At 32.6% G+C, this 20,900-nt stretch overlaps 2 protein-coding genes across 3 annotated transcripts in view; one reads left to right on the top strand and one right to left on the bottom strand.

The window, feature by feature from the left end:
• Nucleotides 1-4,504: 4,504 nt before the first annotated feature.
• Nucleotides 4,505-20,900, bottom strand: part of LOC148598301 (tudor domain-containing protein 7A-like) — a 55,517-nt gene continuing 39,121 nt past the window's right edge. For both annotated transcript variants that reach the window (XM_088561993.1, XM_088561992.1), the window contains exons 23-27: nt 12,096-12,762; nt 11,265-11,348; nt 10,548-10,649; nt 9,484-9,601; nt 4,505-8,509 (exon numbers count right to left, since the gene is read on the bottom strand). In XM_088561993.1, coding sequence (XP_088418119.1) covers nt 8,295-8,509; nt 9,484-9,601; nt 10,548-10,649; nt 11,265-11,348; nt 12,096-12,762 — 1,186 coding nt within the window. In that variant the 3' untranslated portion in view covers nt 4,505-8,294. The remainder of the gene's footprint in view (nt 8,510-9,483; nt 9,602-10,547; nt 10,650-11,264; nt 11,349-12,095; nt 12,763-20,900) is intronic.
• On the top strand, nt 18,081-20,838 carry LOC148598303 (uncharacterized). Its single transcript, XM_088561441.1, has one exon. The coding sequence runs from the start codon at nt 18,813-18,815 to the stop codon at nt 20,811-20,813; it is 2,001 nt and encodes a 666-aa protein (XP_088417567.1). The 5' UTR covers nt 18,081-18,812; the 3' UTR covers nt 20,814-20,838.

Genomic DNA, 20,900 nt, shown 5'->3' with positions numbered 1-20,900 from the left:
GAAAAGCAGAGGACGCATACCCTACCGGTGCACCTGGTCCATGCTCCCAGTTTTTAGTGGAGTCCGAGTTGCTCATTTACTTTTGTTACTTTGTATGTATGAGTTTAGTTACTTTATGTTCTTTGTTGTGTATGTCTGTTTTCCATGTCTGGTCTTTGTCCCTGGATTACATTCTTTTGACTACCGCTACTCTTTCTTAGAAACTCAAAATATATGATACCTATAGATGACACTTTCATTCACTGTGCTCAAACATTTTTGACCTAACAGTTAATCACAACTACTGACAAAATACCTAGTTGATTGAAAATTAAAAAAGAAATACGTAGCGTTGAAGTAAACTCTGTAAATAACAAAATATAAAATAAAACATCAATTTATATTTAGCAGGGAAAAAATACCACAAAAAGACTGCATTAAGGACACTTTCTCGTGGGTATAAACATTGATACGTATATTGAGTATTTCTGCCAGAATAGTAGGTAGTGTATTATCTATTAAACAAACTTTTATCACATATAAAATCTCCATAAAGAGGGTACTAAATTGAAACAATGACTAGGCTAAAATAAGTATGTCAGATATCCTGAACACACACATATAATATGCCTTCTTTCATTTTCTATATCGAATAATATCGGGATGGGTGCATCAGGATCCGTACAGAAATTACCAAATGTGGAAATAAAAGACAGTCAACTTAATGCAAATGCGAGTAGTGAGAAGGCAAACCATGCTACGAATGAAAAGGTGCATAAAACCAACTCCTCTGACACAGAAACGGTAACATCCAAAGACGACAGTGATTCTTCTGTTGAAGACGTTTCTTCGGATGATACTTCTCCCTTTGCGGACACAGGGACTTCTGACAATGTACAGATAAAAAATTTCATAAGACTACACTATGAAATGATGATCAATGACCAAGAATATGCAGCTTCTCGTGATGAAAGTGACAACTATGAACCCCCTCTAAAAGGCAATGCACAAATCGGGTTATTAGATGGAGTAGTACAATTTCCTATGACGTGTAAAATGTGTTAGGTCGGCACCGATACTAACTGGAGATGTTATGACTGCGAAAATATTATATGTGACCAGTGTAAGTATAAAGAACATATGAAACCAAAAAGAGCCTTAAAACATAAAATTTTAAATATAAAGTACCTTGATACAAAGGTGTCTATGAATTTAATTATTGAATATCAAGTGGAAATTCATGCTAACAATATTCATTCATGTAGTGACGATTCGGTCTGGATCCATCATTTAGATACAATAAAGAGAGTTCAATTAGATGGAAATACTATAAAAACTATAGCTACCATTAGACTGGCAGTTGACCACATGACAGTAATACCATCATCAAATGACCTTGTCCTGCTTCATTCAGGAAGGGTTAGCAAAATCAATACATGCACTGGTGAACTAATTCATTATACCTATGATGAACCAAGATTCTATGCAAGAAACGTTCACGTAACAAATGATGGAGAACTAGTATTAGGAGGGATGTTTAATTCAACTAATGCTATAATAGTTCTTGACAAGGAAGGGGAATACAAAGGAAAAATTACCCTGGAATGTATAGATAAACTTTTTTTCGTAGGCAAAATTACAAGTACGAGAAATGGTTTCATACATGCAGGTTGCACTTCACCTCCTGGAGATATAGTTATAACTCTGAATGATCAAGGGGAAATAATAACTACATATTGTGGTCATCTTGATGTCAATGTAAAAAACTCACTACTGATTAATGACATGGTGACATCAAGAAATGACAATGTCGTAATATTGGATTCCTTTGCATATTGCAATGATTTACATATTCTAGACAATGCCGGTTGCCTTATATCAGTATTTAATTTGTACAACATTGGAATTCGATCGCATAATTTGACATTTCAGAATGCATCAACACTATTATGTTTGAGCCGTGACAAAATGTACCTTACCAACTACACACCGTCATTTTAATGTTAGGTGTCTCTTCGGGTAAATCTTCAACAACATTTTAGTTTTTGAAAGTTGGATTGCGGCTTCAGTTTGATTGGTTGTACGGTGTAAACGCTTTTCATTATCAATTACATGCATGCTTGGTCAGTTTAACTAATATTTAAGGAAAATTATTCTTCGTCGCTAAAATCTTATCAACTCTTCATTTGAACGATTCAAAATTTTGTATGAAGTTTTTATCATTTTTCGACTCGGTCGGTCAACTTTTTAGAGACTAGACTCATACCCGTAGCCGTGTGGGGAGGGGGGGGGTTCGAGGGGTTCGGACCACCAATAATCAATAAGCACTATTAAACTGGCAATTCAGATTGAAGTCTGACTATTAAGGTCAAGATTTTAATTGAGTTGATCCAACTTAGATCGAAGATCGGAATTGATATAGTAGTCGCCAGAGCCTGTATATTTATAATGCCTGATAGCATCTGCAATTATCTTATATCACCGCAGTTAAATAGTCCCATCGCCAAACCCCATTTAGGTTCAATGCAGATGGTTAGGTCCATTTTACAGGTATTTCTAATATATCAAATTCAATTCTACGTTATTTAGGCCAATAAACAAACCAAATAAACATTTTTTACTGTTCAACGATCCAATTAAAAATAATTGACCTCTAACCTCTTATCGGTACCTGTTTATTTCTAAGCAACCAGTCTTTCACTGTCAATATATTCAAGGTGTCTATTTATTTAGATACATAATAAACTTTAATTTTTATCTGGAAATGAAAACCCTGTGAGGCTGTAAATATTCATTGATCATAGAAATGAAATAAAAAGAGGAATGCCGAAGTTGTCATCAGATATTTCATGCAGGTCCTAGCGGATCCAAATATTTACGAAAAGGGGGAAAATAGAGAAAGGGGTTCCATGCTATCATTTGCCATTCATTTTTGGGCCAAATGTTGTACAAAAGGGTAGCATAAATCTCGCAACCATCCCGACGTATCACCCACTGTATCTTGTATTTTCATAATGATTACTGCCACGTGACATCACAAGCCCGGTGATGACAATTAAAAATGAAACATTGCTTAGATGATAGCACGGGAATTTTGATAATGCATTTCTCGGGATGGTGTCGGTCTGTTGTCTAGTGATATTGCTTTTTGTAATAATCAATCTATTGGGTTTTTTGGGCATGTGTGAAGATAATAGAGGTGCGGGTGCTCCAGGGCATTAAACGTGCATAGCTAGTATCTGCACCAGACATAGTTGTTGAAAGTATATTCTAAGACTACGTTTAGGTACGTGTGTCTGGGACTAGGCGCATAAGACACTAAGCATTTTAAATGACACATAGGTGTCTATGCAGTAATTGTTGCATCTGAGCTATAAAGCTTTTTAACTGAGGAATGTAGCTAGTTGACAGAGGCATGTATCCAAGGAGATTATTTCAATGATTGTGGCGGCTGAAGTTTGAATAATTTGTCAGACAGTTTCGACCTGGAGGTCGATAAATTGAATTTTGTTTGGAAAATTTAGAAACTGGGAAAAGCCAAAACAGTAGTTTGTTGTTCAATTACCCAGTATGTCGGACAGTGTTATGTTCATTCATTTAATATTTCCATTTAAACCAACATCAAACCTGATTATTATACAAACTGGCGCACTGCTACGATGCATCATAGATTTGGTGTGTGTTTTGGTAATGACCTTCGTAATCTGAATGGCGAATTTAAGAATTAATCAAAGAATTCTATATTAACCATTTACAACAATAAACTTATGTTTAGATACATTTGAATTCGGTCCGTATTTCATTTCATCACGCCCAATTTTTGCAATTTGACTGTTATTTGCGGCGTAAAAAGTTCAAACGAATGATATAAATTGATTCAGTACATGAGTACTTTGATTTCAAATTGGGAACCACCTCCAGGGGAAAAGCCTTATTCGGTAGTAATTTAAGGCAAACAATACCACTAAGTCCAGTGTAGAATTATTATAATATATATTTTAAAGGTTCTTTAAAGCTTTAAATCAAAAATATTTAAGCTATGAAGTACATAGCATACTGAAACACACAAGCATCACATGATACATTTGAAGGTACATATGTCAGTGATTAGTTTTATGTTTTCATAGCTTACATTTGTCGGTATGTGTTAAAAAGGGGGTATTTATGTAACTTTTGCATTAAACAACTATGTTAGGGGTCATTATAGCATACTGTTTAAACTTTAAAATGAGAATTGACCATTTTCAATGATAATGAGAAACTATTTTTGTAGCGCAATGTTCCCAAACCCTATTTGTTGTATAGATTGCTTATATTTTTAAACAGTAAAATTTTAGAATAACATGATTATGGATTGTCATAGTTGAGGTTCACTTTTAAGCTTGTAAAAAAGCAAGTGTATGGAGTATTAACCCCTTACGCCTTAAAGTATTGAAGTAAAATGATTTAAAACTCCCCTCACCAGATTTTTAAATCATATTAGTTATAAAAACTGTGTATTTGTCAAGTAATGTAAATAGCAAGATAGTAATGAGTGTTTATTGCTCAAACAATGCATACATATAGTACAAAATAAAGCTAAAACAACACAAAAATCAACATTATAACCCTAAACAATGGCAAAAACTTGCAAATAAAGTCCTGCAAAACAGTATAAGAAAATAAGGCATAACATTTGAACTACACTATAGTGGAAACAGTAATGATGCATATTATTTTAAGTGGCAGTCTTTCTAAAAATCAGACAGGTGATTTATGCCAGTCAAAACCCGCCAAATTTAGTTTTATTTCTTATTCAGAAACAGTTACTGATCACACAATAAGTTTTAGTTTTTCATTTTTTTGTTGTGCTTTTGAGATAAGAATTATATAGATTGTACATGAACTTTGCACTTTGTAAGAGTTATCGTTCTTGAATTGGCTACATTTGGTTGATTTCAGTGGGAGATGAATGTATGATTTTCTAAAAAGGGCAGTTTTGTATGCAGAAAAGATTGCTGTTATGTGAACATAGCATAAGTAGACTGAAAAAGCATCCTCTGTTTGGTGGATTTTCTCCACCATGAATCACTTAACCATTAGCAGTGCCTGAATTTTATGTTGACTGTTTTTTTTTAAATTGCAATGCATGATCTGCTATGATATTTGAAGGCTTGGTGTACTAGAGGCTTTATGCAGTGTAAATATAATCAACATAAATAAGTTTCTTGGTGTACTAATTTTTTATATTTTCAAGTAGGACAGAAAAGAACAAATAAAAATAGTTTCTACCAAATTGAATTTTAACATTATAATACATGTACTAATATTATTTTGAAACTGTAAAAATTGTTACCAATGAATACGTAACAGAACAGAATCAGGGAAAGTTAACAACCCTGAAAATTATGGTACTTTCATTCTGGGATATAAATGTTTGTGGTTTGTTGAAACTTTGCTTTTTTAATATTATACATCATCCAAAAATCACATTTTTCTTTGAAAATTTAACATTTCGTTGGGAATTTTTTTTAATGATATTACCATGCCACAAAAACAACAAAAATATGAAAAGTTCATTGACAGTTAGTAAAATAAGATGAGTTTATTAACTCTGACAGACTAAAGTTACAAATAAAAGATTCAATAGAAATGTCAAAATATGTAGCAAATATAGACAGAAAATATTATAGTACTAAAGTGTCAGTCTCTAAGAATCAGGCAGTGAGCAAAGCATGGTACAAAAAAAAAATCCTTCTGAAATGTAATTTGGCTATTTGCCCATAAGAATCAAGAAAACAAAAGATTTTCCATATAATTTTAATAAGTTATAATTTCATTGAAATGATCCAAAAATGAACAATTTCAAGGGCAGATAACTATGTAAAAAAACCCTCATTTTTTACATTCTATTTTAAAAATTTCTGAATAAATCCAGTGATGCAGAGATCAAATAATTGTCTTTTCAAATAGAGAAATTATCCTTTAGTGAAATAATATTGTCAGATCAGTTGGTTTTTGACATGCATTTGGTTTTTCTCATTTGCCTAATTCTTACAAAAACTTCCCAACAAATCGTTTTTAGCATTACTACTAATTTGAACTTTCCCACAAAAATAATCCAATCTTACATTGTACATGTCCTATTTCAATGCCTTATTAAAGTCAGTATACAAGGCAAAAAAAAAAGAACTCTCAATACCCATTTCAATACACAAATCATAACAAACCAATCTACATGTTTGTGAAATAAGCCAATATACACGAACAATGATAATAATATTTACTGTGAAGAAAGATGACTTCAATTGTATATAATTACTTCTTAAGTAGCAGTCTTGATGAATAAAAATTAAACAGGAGATGATCCATAAATTTTTAAAAAAGCTGCCAAATTTAATTATTATTCAGAAACAGTTACAGACCATATCAGTAGTCTTATTTTTTTCTTTCAGCTGTTGCATTTTCATGAAAAAAAATATATATAGTCTATGTATGAAATTGGCTGTATTTTTGTGAGTTACCCTTCTTGAATCGGTTTGATCTGGTTGATTCTAGCAGCAGTTGAATGTACAAAAATACAGATCTGTATATAGAAATGACTATTGTCATGTGAAAAATATAACATATACAGACTGAAAAAGCATTATTTGTTTGGTAGATTTTCTACACCATAAATCACCTCTAGTGCAGCCAGTGTCTGATTTTTATATGGACTGGTACTTGATGCAAATTCAATTTAGAAACCAACCGAAGCAATTCATTTTGATTTACAGAAACTGAAAAAGTACGAATTTTCAGGGTGTACTAATTTTGCTATTTTCTTATATATGAAAGTTAATAACTTTTTTAATAACATCAAAAACTGAAACTTGCAAATTCATTCACTTGAAAGAATCTGCAATAGTAAGCAACCATGAAAAGTAATATGTTTACAGTAAGTAAAATTGAACTATGACTATTCAAAAAACATCAACAAGTGTCTGAACAGTTATGGAGACTAAAAGATTATGAATACTGACAATTTTTGCGGTTTTGACCAGTTGGTGAGTCAAACCAAAATCTTAATTCACAATGAAAAAAAAATATTTCAAGTTTACCATGAAGATGGTCACATGGTAATTCCTTAATCAGTATCAAAACTAGAAAATCAATACCCACAAATAAAAAATAAAAGTGCAAACATATATATTTATATAAATAAATGGCACAAGCTCATGTCATATCAAAGGCCTTAAAAAAAAGTTCAGTCTCGGTAAGAATCCTGCAGTGGGTGAAACATGGTACGACAAAACACAGTTTTTTAAATGATACTTGACTATTTGCACTATCAGAATCAGATTTTTCACATCATTTTGGTTAACTGATATTTAATTTCATTGAAATACACTAAAACTGATCATTTCTAGGGCAGATAATTCTGTCAAAAATCTCATATTTCTAATATTTTATTACATAGTTTCTTAATAAAACCAGTGATGCAGAGATAAAATAGTTTTTTCAAAAATATAAAAAAATCATCCTCAGGTGAAATAGTATTGTCAGTTTAGTGGGTATTTGGCATGCCTTTCTGATCTTTCCCATTCTTACTGAGACTTATACTTACATGTGTAACATGGTAAGCTACAAATATTCATTATAATAGCTGTTCTTATGTTGCTTTATTTCATTGGTATCAATCTTTATAGCAATTAATTTCACAAATCATGTGTGAAGTGTAAAATTGTTCTCTGGAACAGACATCACAATGAAATTTAATATAACGACATTACAACTTTTTGTGAAATTGATCCCTAGTCGGTATGAATTTCAATCAGACCTGGACTTCTGTTTTCTAGCATCATAGTTTAAACGACCAACTAACATTTCTTTGGACTCTTGATCTATGGTATATATAGAAAACACATGGGAAAAAAAATCAAAATTCGATATCCAACAAGATACCATAAAATTTCTTGGATTTCTGTGATTAACCTGAATAAGGAAGTAAAATGGTACCGTTGAGGATGTCATTTACAGTGCAATGTTTCAAAGATTGGTAGGTTTTGTTCAACAGAAAATTTGTATCAGTATGTTAATCAAAAATCAAATTTTTAGGCAAGTGTAAAGTTGATTGATGGAACATTTGGACTCATGCAACAATTTTATCCCCGAAAATCATTAGAAGTTATGATTAAACAAATTTTTAACAACTTGCTCCAAAATATTTACAATAATGCATAGTGCAACCCATGCTGACAATAAATCTAGTGTCTTTATAGCCCAAATCTTGTTGTAACAGCCTGGGCTTAGAAACCATGAATATAAAGGGAGGCAACTTCATTTTAGAGATTTCTTTATGAGAGATTTACATCAGCCATGCCCAAATCCATTAAAGTTTCATCAATGCACACATCCTTGTCAGATGATGTGTCAACCAGTCTAAGAGAGACAACTCCGTTCTCTTCTACTCCACAGACAAGGCCAACCAAGTCTTTATCTTGGGTTAAAGTTCTCATTTTAAGTTTGGCCCCTTCTGACCAAACCTGTGTGCCTTTTGATGGCATAATACCTGGAAAATAAATTATTGAAAGTTTGATGTAAGTGAGCATCTATAGATGTAGCCTTTTTTCCTATTCATTCTAAGTCAAAGTCTATGATAAATATGTGTTGAGGTAAAAACAAAAATGTGAATGTTTAATACATGTATACTGCAAGATAAAATAATATTTTCTAGCATTAAATCATTACATTGTATGTGATTTATTTCATTCAAGAATTGATTGTATCTAAGTCTGTAGTTACATGTATAAGTGAAGAACATAATGACAAGTTTGTATTTAAGCATTCACTGCTAGATGAATTACTGTTAATTTACTAATTTTCCGCGGTGGGCAGAATACCACAAAAAACCGTACCTGCAAAATTGAATTTTTAACACTATATAACACTAATTATTTTTTTTAAAGGCGAAAATTAATACTCGTAAATATGGTCATTTGACATAATACATGAAAATTAGCAACCGCAAATTTAATACATTTACAGTATGAGAAAATCATCTGACACACTTTTTTTTGGAGAGGAAAGCAGCCAGGGCTGAATCACATTTTTTTGGAGAGGAAAGCAGCCAGGGCTGAGTCACATTTGATTGGAGAGGAAAGCAGCCAGGGCTGAGTCACATTTTTTTGGAGAGGAAAGCAGCCAGGGCTGAGTCACATTTTTAATATGTTAGTTCTCAGAGATAACATATCACATGTATCATACAGCATGCCATACTACTAAAAAAATCACCAAAAGTGTTGAATGCACCATATCACAATTCTTAATTATACATAAAAAGTATATGCATCTTCTGTAATTAATTTTCCACCCATGATTTTTTTTCACAGTTTCTGCAATCAATCTACTTTCACACAATTTTAAATAGGCATTCTTTTCTCAAAATTATACTGAGTGCCAAAAAAGGAAAATAAAACTAACATAAACTTTTTAGTTAACAGTTTCCAGTATCAAATTAAACCTGACAAGCATGATATTCCTTACCATGTAACTTGCATTTAAAAGCCTGGAATGGAAGGTCCCAGAACTTCCATGGTAACGGTTTTATTTCTTCCAATGCCATGGCATTATATTCTCCAAAATCAACAATATATACAGATACCTGAAAAAGTATATCACACAACTAGATAAACAGTACAATGCTACGGTATAGCGCAGGGATATCTCCATCGATGGTGTTCTCCATTGATACCCTAAAAGGGTGTCTATTTTTCATATCGTTACAGGACAACATATTTACTTAATTATGGTTCTTCATCCTATGGTAGAAATTCCATGCATTTCAGAATGTGAACATTTGATGAATTAACTGACCCTGCTAAGTCTGACTTCCAGTACCAGAGTATGCAAAACTGTTTTGGCCTGTCAGTCATGGGACTGGCAAACTCAGTTTATCTGCCAGTTCTTCAAAATTTTAACCAGACATATACATTTGCCGCCAATTTTTTACCTGGGGCTGCATTAGCCCCAAATCTTATTGCCCAGATGTGTAAGCCCAAATTACATAGCTTCCTTTCAATAAGAAAATACCCCAAAACAAGTTTGAGAACTTGTAAATTGTGAAACACCTAGATACTGGCGAAAGAAATGAACCAATGACGGCCATATTTTTACCGATCAGGGGGACTGTCTGTTGAGCCAAAACATGAACCCATCCATATTTTGGGAATCAAGACCGACAAGAGCAACTCTGGAGAGCCAGATTTTTATCACACTAGGTCACAAATGAAACCACCTGCATATAACCACAGACATATTATTCTAATTGTTACTCTATCTCCTAAATGTTGTGAACTTTGCTGAGAAGCAGTTGCTACCACTTCTGAAAAAAAATCAGTCAAAGATTGAACACATAATTTCTGGCGCTTGAGGCAAATAAAAATTAGTAAGTGTGTATATAGATAAGTCAAAATCCATTGAAAAACTTTGAACCTTTAAAAATTGTTTAAATTTAGGATGTTACAGACCTACAGACAGAGAGACAGAGTAATTTGTCGTGTTTTCTGAAGATCTTCATTTGAGAGGAAGTATTAATTGCTATGCCTTACCAATCCTGGACTAACAACTTTATTGACCAATACCCTGTACCATGCACCTCCTTGGTGCCCAGCATAAAGATGCCCTACTTTAATCTCTTCTGGTTTCATAATCTGAAAATAAATATATCCATTAACTCTAAGATGGTATAAATAGAATGAAAGCAGCAACTTTTCAATAATTAAAATCTTGACTTTTTAGTAATTTCACCTATAGACAAACAAGCATCCTGAGAGCATTACATAGCAATACATAGTCTTCTTCTGGCAAAAAAATATGTTGATGAAAATAAAAGTAAAAATTTCCAGGTGCAAATATGCAAGGCAAACTTAAAATTAAGAAGGCTTCGATGAAGAAGTGGTATTACCAAGAAAAACAGAGGCTCTAGGGAGCATGATTGACTTACTTTTCACTGAAAGCATTAAAATTTCTTGAAGAAATGGAGATAACTTTTCAATTTTAGCAAAACTTTGTAGTCATTTTCTGAGCCATCCATTGTCAATTTCAAACGAACTTTATACTTTTTGACACACATATGGTATATACATTACATTGGAACAAAAAATTCAGTGGGATAAAATTTACCATGTGCCACTCATATCATAGGTTCTGCCTGATTTTTACATGGACAGCATCTTCAGAGATTCAAAACAGCAAAACAAGATTGTTTTCAAGACTCTCCATAGTTACAAACCTTTACTTACTATCAGTTGGAAAATAATACTTACTCTATCGACTGACTGCATATTGTAGTATTCTATACAGTCTCTCAATAACTGATCAAAGACAGTCATGGAACCATATGGGATACTCTATAAAATAAACAATATGCAGATATTACTAAAATAGGTTTCCCAAATAATTTCAATTGCCAAACAAAAGAGAAGAACATTTTATCAAAGAAAGAAATATAGAATGAGAAATCAACATTTAAATTCTTACAGAGACAGTCTATCATTCCATGAAGACCCATGGGTGACCTTCAGCTGACATTTTTAATCCTAGAGGGGTTGTTGACTCTTTGATATATTTACCATATCCATTCTTGTTCTAAATACCTTGTATTAAAACTTTAGAAAGTTTCCCAATCTTGATAATTTCAGTCACTACTTTAAGCTAGGAAGAGTAGGAAGAGTACAACAAACAAAGTGGAAATTGGCAAAATCAGAAGTCAATTTGGGCGCGGGGGCCGCGCCCCCCCCCCCCCCGCAAAAAAAAAAAAAAAAAAAAAAAAAAAAAAAAAAAAAAAAAAAAAAAAAAAAAAAAAAAAAAGATGGTAACTGTAAAATCAGGATTTGAAATAGCAGAATTCCACTAAATGCAGACAATAATCATGTCTGTTTAAGTCAGGTATAAGCTCATTACTTCTGTATGCAGTATAATGTCATTTCATTTTCATTTCTCTGTGTGCTTCCACCTCAAGTGTTCAATTGATATACATTGGCATGAAAGTTGATTTTCCAACAACTGAATTTAAAAAATGTAATTTTCTCTGAGCTTAATTGAATGACCATGGGTAGCCCTACATAGGCTTAAGTTTAAAAGTGTAAAATACATACCACAAAGTTTGTAGGATCAAAAACCTTACACACATGACAGTCCATATATTCTCCAGTTTTAGGAATTTCCATCTTAGGAGGAAGTGGGCGTTTCCAATACACAGAAGAATCCCACAATGCCTTAGTGTCATCCATGTAATCCTGATCTGGACTGGACTTTCCCCATGAATAAAGATTTCTAGTATCAGGGTCTGGAGATTTTGACTTTTGATCAGTTGGTGTTTTATTGTTCGTATTATCTGAAACATTTGCAGTAGCACCAGAAGTCACATTGGAATTAAAATTCTTGTTGGCACTAGGTGACACAGTGTTACTATTTTTATCCTTCTTTTTGACTGGCTGTTTTGCAGGAATCACCTCTTCTTCCTCTTCTGTTTCCCAAGATTCTTCAGAATCTTCATTTTCTGCCTGAGCGTCATTTTCACTAAAAGTCACCTTTTGTTCACCAACAATTTGTAATCTATCTATAGCCTGATCCAAATTAGTTGATTTATTAGATAATCCTTTCACAGGTGATGTTTCTGTGGACACAGTTGCTGGATGAAAGGTGCCCTCTGCCATCATGCGAGCCTCTGTCTCCTCCATGACGGCCTTGGCAATGATCTCGTTGATATTTATATCCTCTTCACATCCAGTGTCATAAAGTATCACAGATAAACCTTCTTCTCTGAAACCAGAAAAATAATACAGGTATCATATAATAACAAAGTCAAAACCTTTTGTTTACCACAATTCTGAGTAAACAACTAAAATCAAGATTTAAAAAATATACTAATAAATGTACTCCTGAAAGGCAGAATAGACAAATAAATACATGAATACAGTTACCTTGGTTACAAACAGAACCTAATTTATCATGTGTAACAAAAACAAAAACAAAGCCATAATCAGAACACTTTCAAAATGCATCATTCTTGAAATCAAAACACACATATCAAATATGATGGGCAAAAATGCTTTTTTCAATGAGTTATTGGCATGAAAATGGGATTAAAATGTGCTTTACTAGCAACTGGCCCATTTTCACTCTTGTTGAGGCAAGTTTTAGGGAAAACCTTGCTAAAAGTAAATACAATTTTTGGCCAGGGCCTATATCCATAAAAAGCTCAATAGTACTGTATATGTCTCATAATTGATTTCAGAATCACTCAAGGTGATGAAAGAGATTTAAAAAGTGTAAAGAAAAATACACAGGTTATATAAAGTAACATGTAGTAAAAACATTGGTGGGAATTTCATTTTTTTCCAAACCTTACATGCAGATAAAAATCTTGTTGGTATTTTATCATATATGTGATTTTTTGAAAGATTTTAAGTTTTTAAGTTGAACAATTAAAAATGTTTTATTTTAATTATACTAAGGTGAAAGTGACCATTTGGCACCTGTCCAGAGTCTAGCCCCGGCGCCACAAAATGAAAAAAAAAACATTTAAGTCTGAAAATATTCTTAACTTCTATGGTAACCACTATCAAAGTCTTTGATGACGTCACAAACAATTGAGAATTTTCTCAGATTTAAGTAATTTTTCAATTTAAATTGTGGCCCTGGGGTCCAAAAACTGATTAAGCCTTTTTACAATACTGTAATTTTGGGTTGCTTTTTCCATTCTTCATATGATTATTATCATGTGATGAATATTTCACATAAAAATATATTTGTGCTTTCAGGGACCAGTTGACAGCAAAGTCTGGGTGTAAAAAATTTCTTACTGTTCATAGTAGGCCCATAGAATGTCTGTTTCACAATTTGATAAAACTGTTTTTTCTTTGACACAATTTTTCCTTATTACTTAATAAACCAGATGCAGATGATAGATAGAGTTATACAAGGAAACAAAGACACAGGAAAAATACCTTTATTTGTATTCAGTGTGAAATATTCAAGTCAAGTGAAACTAATACATTTATATGAAAATAAAGGGAACCCTGTCTATACCAAACCCCCTAGGACTAAAGGATGTGTTCACTTTAAACAGGTTTTATGACATATGCAAGTTTAAAATGCATAAGGAGTCTCAGGACATGTCTGTTTCAGCTAATTCAGGATTCAATTGTAACACGTTTTTTTTAGGAGTGGGCTGGGGTTTGGGGTCTTAAGTATTTGGTTTAGACAGTTATCACTGTTGGCGATTTTCCTTTGATCAATATTGTTTAGACAGAATCTTAATTGCACAACATACAATTTATTGATTAAATATTGTTTCAAGTTAATCTTAACAACACATGGTACCTTTCATAATTGTTAAAAATAAAGATACAACATTGTATAATATCAATGTAACAGCTGTCTTCTACGAGGACAGTAGTAATATAGCCAATAGGACATTGATCCCAACAATGTCAATCTCCGTCAATAAACCACAAGGTTTGCTACATTGTAAAATTCAGCACTGGCTCATTTAATTTTGTTTCGATTTGTAGATTGATTGTGGTTTAACATCCTATGGCAGATATTTCATGCATTTCAGGATGAAAATGATAAATTACCAATCAAACAGACCCTGCTTGTACAGGTCTGATATGCTGAGCAGTATTTTTATTATGCTAGCTCATAGAAACATCAGATTGCAGGTACATGTAAGCATGCTACCACTTGGACACATTATTTCAACTCTGAGTCAACCAGTTGTTACTCTGTGCTACAAATACTGTATACTTGGTAGAAAAGCAGTGACTTCCAATTTTAAAGTCTTTGGTAATTTTGTTTTGAGCAAACATACAAAACAGAATATATATCATAGAATTTGATTATTTTAAAGACTTCTGTTTTTCTAAGTCAGAACAGTAAACCAGTCTATGAAAACTCATTGGACTGGTGTATTTTTGCAAAACTTGGAACCAGAAAATCCCCAAACATCTACAGTATAATGAATGAAGTGGGACTAAAAGGTAATTTGAAACACTGAAGAAAAAGTCGTCATGCTAAGAAAACCCAACTCAACTATTTCAGTCAAACCTGGGAAAGAGCGACATGGTACATATCATCAAGTAAAAGCAATACACCAAAATTCAAACATTCTCTCCAATAGAAGCTGAGAAATCTGTTACAAAAAGTGTAACAGATGGACAGACAGATGAATAATATGACTGCAATGTAGCCCAATTCATTATTAAGCCCCATTCTAATGATTATAAAGAGAGAAACAACTTTTCTTGAACTATATAGACACTACAACAAGACAATATTTATATCATATGTTTCTGTTCTGCAACAGATTTCATTCTGTCAGACCTCAGACTGACAATGTAAGAAATGTTTTCATATCTAATTCAAATAAAAATTAACAAATTTAAAGGTAAAACACAGCCAATTAAAAGTATGATATGTCTACAAATATCTTCTTCTACCTTCAGCCCAAAACTTTGAATAACAATGAAAAAATTTAAAGGTAAAACACAGTCAATTCAAAGTATGATACATCTACAAATATTTTAGTCTATCTTTAACCCAAAACTTCGATATTCAGCTATCAACAGGATATCAACATCATGTTTACACAAGTATATAACTTGGATAAATTGGATTATAGAGATGGAGATATGTGTAGCAACATACAACAGACCTAAACATTTTAATCAAATAAACTATCGATCTTCGTCAGGGTAGGAAACTCACTTAAATTCTAGCCAGTCCTGAATACAATTTTTCAATATATTTACTATATGGCTATATAAATTTTTGGTAAAATTAGCCAGTCCTGCCAAAAAATAGCCAGTCTGGGGCTGACGGGCAGGCTACTATTTCTAACTCTATCTTCTTCGAGTTTAGAATAAAGAGGTATCTTGAATACCCATGTTTTGTTTTAACTTGAGATTTTCAAGGAGTCAAAAGCTCACCAGAGCTTATGTTTCTTATTATGTGTTAAATGCCAACTCTAAATAAAACTTCCTTATTCATTTTATCTATTTATAGAAAATCTATGCTTTCACTATAACAGCATTTTTAAATTGTTTCAGTTAACCTCAATTCAGGAGACAAATTGATATAAGAATTAAACTCTGGTTTCTGAATCCTATCATCAATTTGCTATAGTCAATTTTATTCTATTGTTTTGACTTGAAGTTAAAATATGCAAATTACTTATTAAATATGTTAAACTAAGTACCTCAATTCATAATTTAAGGGAACTGGCAGGTGAGCCTTTCGTCATTTCAGACTAAAAACTATCTGCTACATTCCCAGCATCTAATCTTTCAAGAATATTGAAGTATCTAATTTTCTTTTTATAAGTCTTTGTCCACAATATCTATTACAAGTACCTCATGTAGATAAGATAAAAGAGTTTTTCTTGAAAGCATAAAGATTGAATAATATATTCTGTATTACTTTTTTTCAATTTTACAAAAAGTCAAGAAATTCAAAGTTATTTTCTAGATTCTTAATCCCAAACAACTCAAGGTGTAAGGATTTTCTTTTTAACCCAATTACTGCCCCACAAAATATGAGAACGCTTTTTACATTGTTCATAGCCTTTAAACAAAATAACAAAAAGCCTGATAAGGCCAAGTAAATTTAAATGCTAGATTCTCATCCAACCATCAAAAAAATATGGGGTGGGCAAGAGGATTTTATTTTTTTTTACTTTTTTATTTTTTTTTGCCAGATATTAGCTAGCTTTATATTAGCTTTTTGAAGTATAGATGTGTTCTAAATCCCTAGCCACATCAGTTTCTGAGAAGAAACAAAGTTTAAGTCACCAAGAAATGAAAGATTTATGAGTTATAGTATCTCATTACTAGAAAGTGATGTGAAAAAAACCTGATTTTGAAATTCCCACCCTGATTCTTCTTATTTTTGTCAATTTTTATAGAGGCAAGAGGAGATGAGAATCCACTATTTAATTTTATTTGACTTTACAAAGATTGTTTTTTTTTTGGACCACAGTGGTTATTTTTTTCTAAATATATATATGTGTATGCCTAAGTATTTTATCAAGGATTAGCTCATGAATGTAGTCACAACACATGGCATGATTCATAAGTTTTTTGGAATATGTAGTACCAGTAGTCTGAATTACTTAGGGCTTTTCCAAACTTAATTTTGAGAGGGGGGATGGTTGGGAGGCATCCCTATTAAAATTTGATGGGTGGTTGCTATTTAATATAGTTAGCCTTTATAAGCAAGGAGAGAAAATAATCAATTAAAATTGTATGCATGGTGGGGTCAAATAAAAAATGTAATCCCTCCCTCCTCTCATACATTTATTTCTGGAATAGTCCTTACATAAAGCAGCTTCAAGATGTTTAGTTCTAACAAAATTTAAGAAGCACTAGCTGTAAAAATGAATCTTAGTGTTGAAATGGAAAACAATTGCCTGCCGCTTACCTAAAAAAACCCTGACATTGGCTAAATTCTTATCAGACTAACAGGACAAATATAAAACAAAACCCAATATTTACTTCCTACAAGGATGCAAAAAATGGCTAAAGAAATTTAGATATAAAAAACACCTTTTAAAGAAAACATTTTGTATTTCAACAGAAAAATTCAAAGGGTATTGAAAATAATTAAATACAATTGATAGATCAAAATACTAATATTGATAAGTAGATCACAATTGATTACGTGACCATATCTAAGAAAAAATATCATCTGAAAGATTTTTTCCTTTTATTTTTTACAAATGAATTTGATCCTATTAAAATAATTTATACTAAAACTGATAATTTGACATGTCAGTATTGATAAGTATTTTATCTTTGGACCAGAGTCCAGCTGTCACAGGTAACATCAGGTATAAATTACTTATCCCAATACACATCATGGGGTACCCAATGGGAACATGAAAAAAATCAACAACTGAAAAACTACATATCGTAACCTAATCTTTGATAAAGAAAATCAGCACTTATCAAAAACTTGATCAAATTGAAAACTGATAATTTTCCTCTTTTAAATGGGGTTTAAAATTGATGAATTTAGATTTCCCAAATGGTGCCCCATGAAAAGCTAGCAGCTGACTACTAGTATATAGCAATACACACACTGATGTAGTTATCTACATGTTATAAGGTCCTTAGTACAGTTATAATCCTCTAATCAGGGATAACATGCTAACTCTATACTAGGACATATTAGTGGTTAAAAATGCAGGAAAAAGTGTTTTGAGGAAGTTTTTGATTAGAATATGTGAAGCTACTTAGTACTTTTATAAACTAATATCCACAGAACTTTTTGAAACCTCCAAGCTAGGAAACACATGGCAATCTGTCAGCTAGCTCCACACAAGGAAATGCTGCATATTCATGGAAAGTTCATTGAAAAACTTTATGATTTATGAAGTGACCTGATACTTTACTTATGTTGATAGAACCTTTATCCTCAATGCTAAGATAGCATATTGAAACCGACAAGCTAGCTTAAAACAAGGAATGTCATACGAACAGGAAAAGTTGCCTAACAAAACTTTATGATTGGGATTTGTAAAGCTACCTTTACTTTGATCAGAATCTTTACTTCATATATTGATAGAACCTTTATCTTCAATGTGAAGATAGCAAATGGAAACATTGCTTGAGAAATTTTGGCAGAATAAAGGAAGATATTAAGACGAACTTCTACAAAAAATATCAGCTCAGAAAGTATAGAGTTTACTCAATAGAACCTTAGAGTGTCAAATGTGTGGAAAGAGTCACTGCAGAATCTTTATGACAGGTAAATTGAAAGTTACAGGCATCCTTAAGAATATGAAGTGAAAAAAACACTGAAGATAACCAATGGCAGCAGGTAATTCCAAAGCAGATGAACTCCTGAAATGTAACATTTGTTTGGATAAGCTTAAATCTCCAAGAGCATTACCTTGCCTTCATTCATTCTGTGAAGTCTGCTTAGATCACCACATTAAGAATGCTAAAACAAATGGTAAAACAATGCAGTTTTCTTGTCCAACATGTAGAAAAACAACACTGGTTCCACAAGATGGTGCTACTGGTTTTCCAAAAGATTTTCGGATCAACCAATTCAGTGACATACTTGACAGTTCAGATAAACAGCAGAACATTCTGACCTGTGACCTTTGTGCAAGTAACCAAAGCCAAGCTGTGAAATATTGTGCAGAATGTGTGAAGTATTTTTGTCACTACTGCAGTATTCGGCATAGAATGTCTCTCGTCCTAAAATCACACACTCTGACTAACATTCTACCAAATGAACATGGACACTTTTCTCTTTGCAAATCACATCACAATGAACCAATAAGATACTTCTGTCAGTCATGTGACACTTGCATTTGCATACTATGTCTCCTTGGTAACCATGAGCACCATCTTGTAGCCTCTATTCAAGACACTAAAGTTTGTCAAAAGGATTCTGTGTTATCATGTTTAAAGCATGTGGAAAATCAAATAGCTTTTCTAAACAAAAGAATCTTTTCACTGACTTGCACAGAGGGACAGAGCAGGGGTCAATACTATGAAGCAAAATTCCTCCAATCTTATAAGTTACAAATAAAAGCAAGAAGAATGAAACCATTGGAAAATTTAAATGGCATCTATAAAATGCAGCTACATGATTTGAAGCAAGAAAAAGATCTTTGCTTCCAATACTTGGAACAGTTCAAAATGATCAAACAAAAACTTGAAAACATAACTGTTAGGAATGCTGATGTACTTTCAAAATCTTACTCCACAATTTTAGAAGAAATCAAATTAATAGATGTACAATTTGAACTCTCTGTTTCCAATCCAAGACCATCATGCTTAAAGCCTACCGTAAACTGCACAAGAACAGAAACTAAAGAAGTTCAACTAGGAAAGTATTTGGAAAGGGGAAATAACTCTGGAATAACCAGAAACTATATATCACCAAAACCAAGGACTCTTACACCACTAGATTTTTGTTTAACAAAATTGTCATCCTTGTCCATTCAACAGAAACCATACAATCCTTTGAAATATGAAATGAGGCCAAAGGTCAAATTACTTTTCAAGGTCGGAGGTTATGGCAATGGCCAAGGATATTTAAATTTACCATTTGGAATCGATTTTGACAAAGATGATAACTTGATAGTGGCTGAAAATGGATCTGGAAGAATTCAGAAGTTTAACTTAGCTGGAAGGTCAACTAAAATAATTGAAATTAAGAATGGTTATCCAAGATGCATTTGCATTGGAAAACACAATGAGATTTATTTTACAGATGAAAACACTAAATGTATCAAGATGGTCGAAAAAACCTCTGAAGTAGTTTTCAACAATGCTAAGGACAAAGTTCATTTTCCTTATGGAATCACTACTTTACAAGATGGGCACATTGTCATATCAGATAAAATTTATGAAAAAATAAGTATTCTTAAACCTAATGGTGAGGTTACTTTACAATTTGGTTGCCATGGTTACACAGATTCTTGCCTGGACAACCCCTCATATTTGGCAACAGATGGCAACAATATTCTAGTTTCAGATTCAGGACACCACCAAATAAAGTTCTTTGACAAACATGGAAACTATTTCCGAAAAATTGGAAGTTTGGGTTCATCAACCTGTGAGCTTAGATATCCAAAGGGAATAGCTGTCACAAGAAAAGGGGAGATAATTGTAGCAGATTCTGGAAACCATCGAGTCATTATGTTTTCCAAAGCTGGTGATAACATGACAACGCTACTAGATGGTGCTGACAACATTGAACGTCCTATAGATGTTGCCTGGTCTCCATCTGGACTATTAGCAGTCGCTATGCCTGACAAACATATAGTACTTGTATACAATTTACTAACTTAAAGAAAATAAATCTTATTTATACAGAGTGAATCACTAAATTTAGCCACATTGAATTCAAAGACAACTTGTAAATTATTACACCAAACA

This window comes from Perna viridis, chromosome 14 (assembly GCF_037379345.1).
Source record: "Perna viridis isolate PV_CMFRI_1.1 ecotype Kerala chromosome 14, ASM3737934v1, whole genome shotgun sequence".
Taxonomy (NCBI): domain Eukaryota; kingdom Metazoa; phylum Mollusca; class Bivalvia; order Mytilida; family Mytilidae; genus Perna; species Perna viridis.
The sequence above is the reverse complement of the archived record's forward strand: the minus strand, read 5'-3'. Positions and strand labels throughout refer to the sequence as shown.

Coding starts and splice junctions, on each gene's coding strand:
- LOC148598303 (XM_088561441.1), top strand. CDS start 18,813: ATGGCAGCAGGTAATTCCAAAGCAGATGAACTCCTGAAATGTAACATT.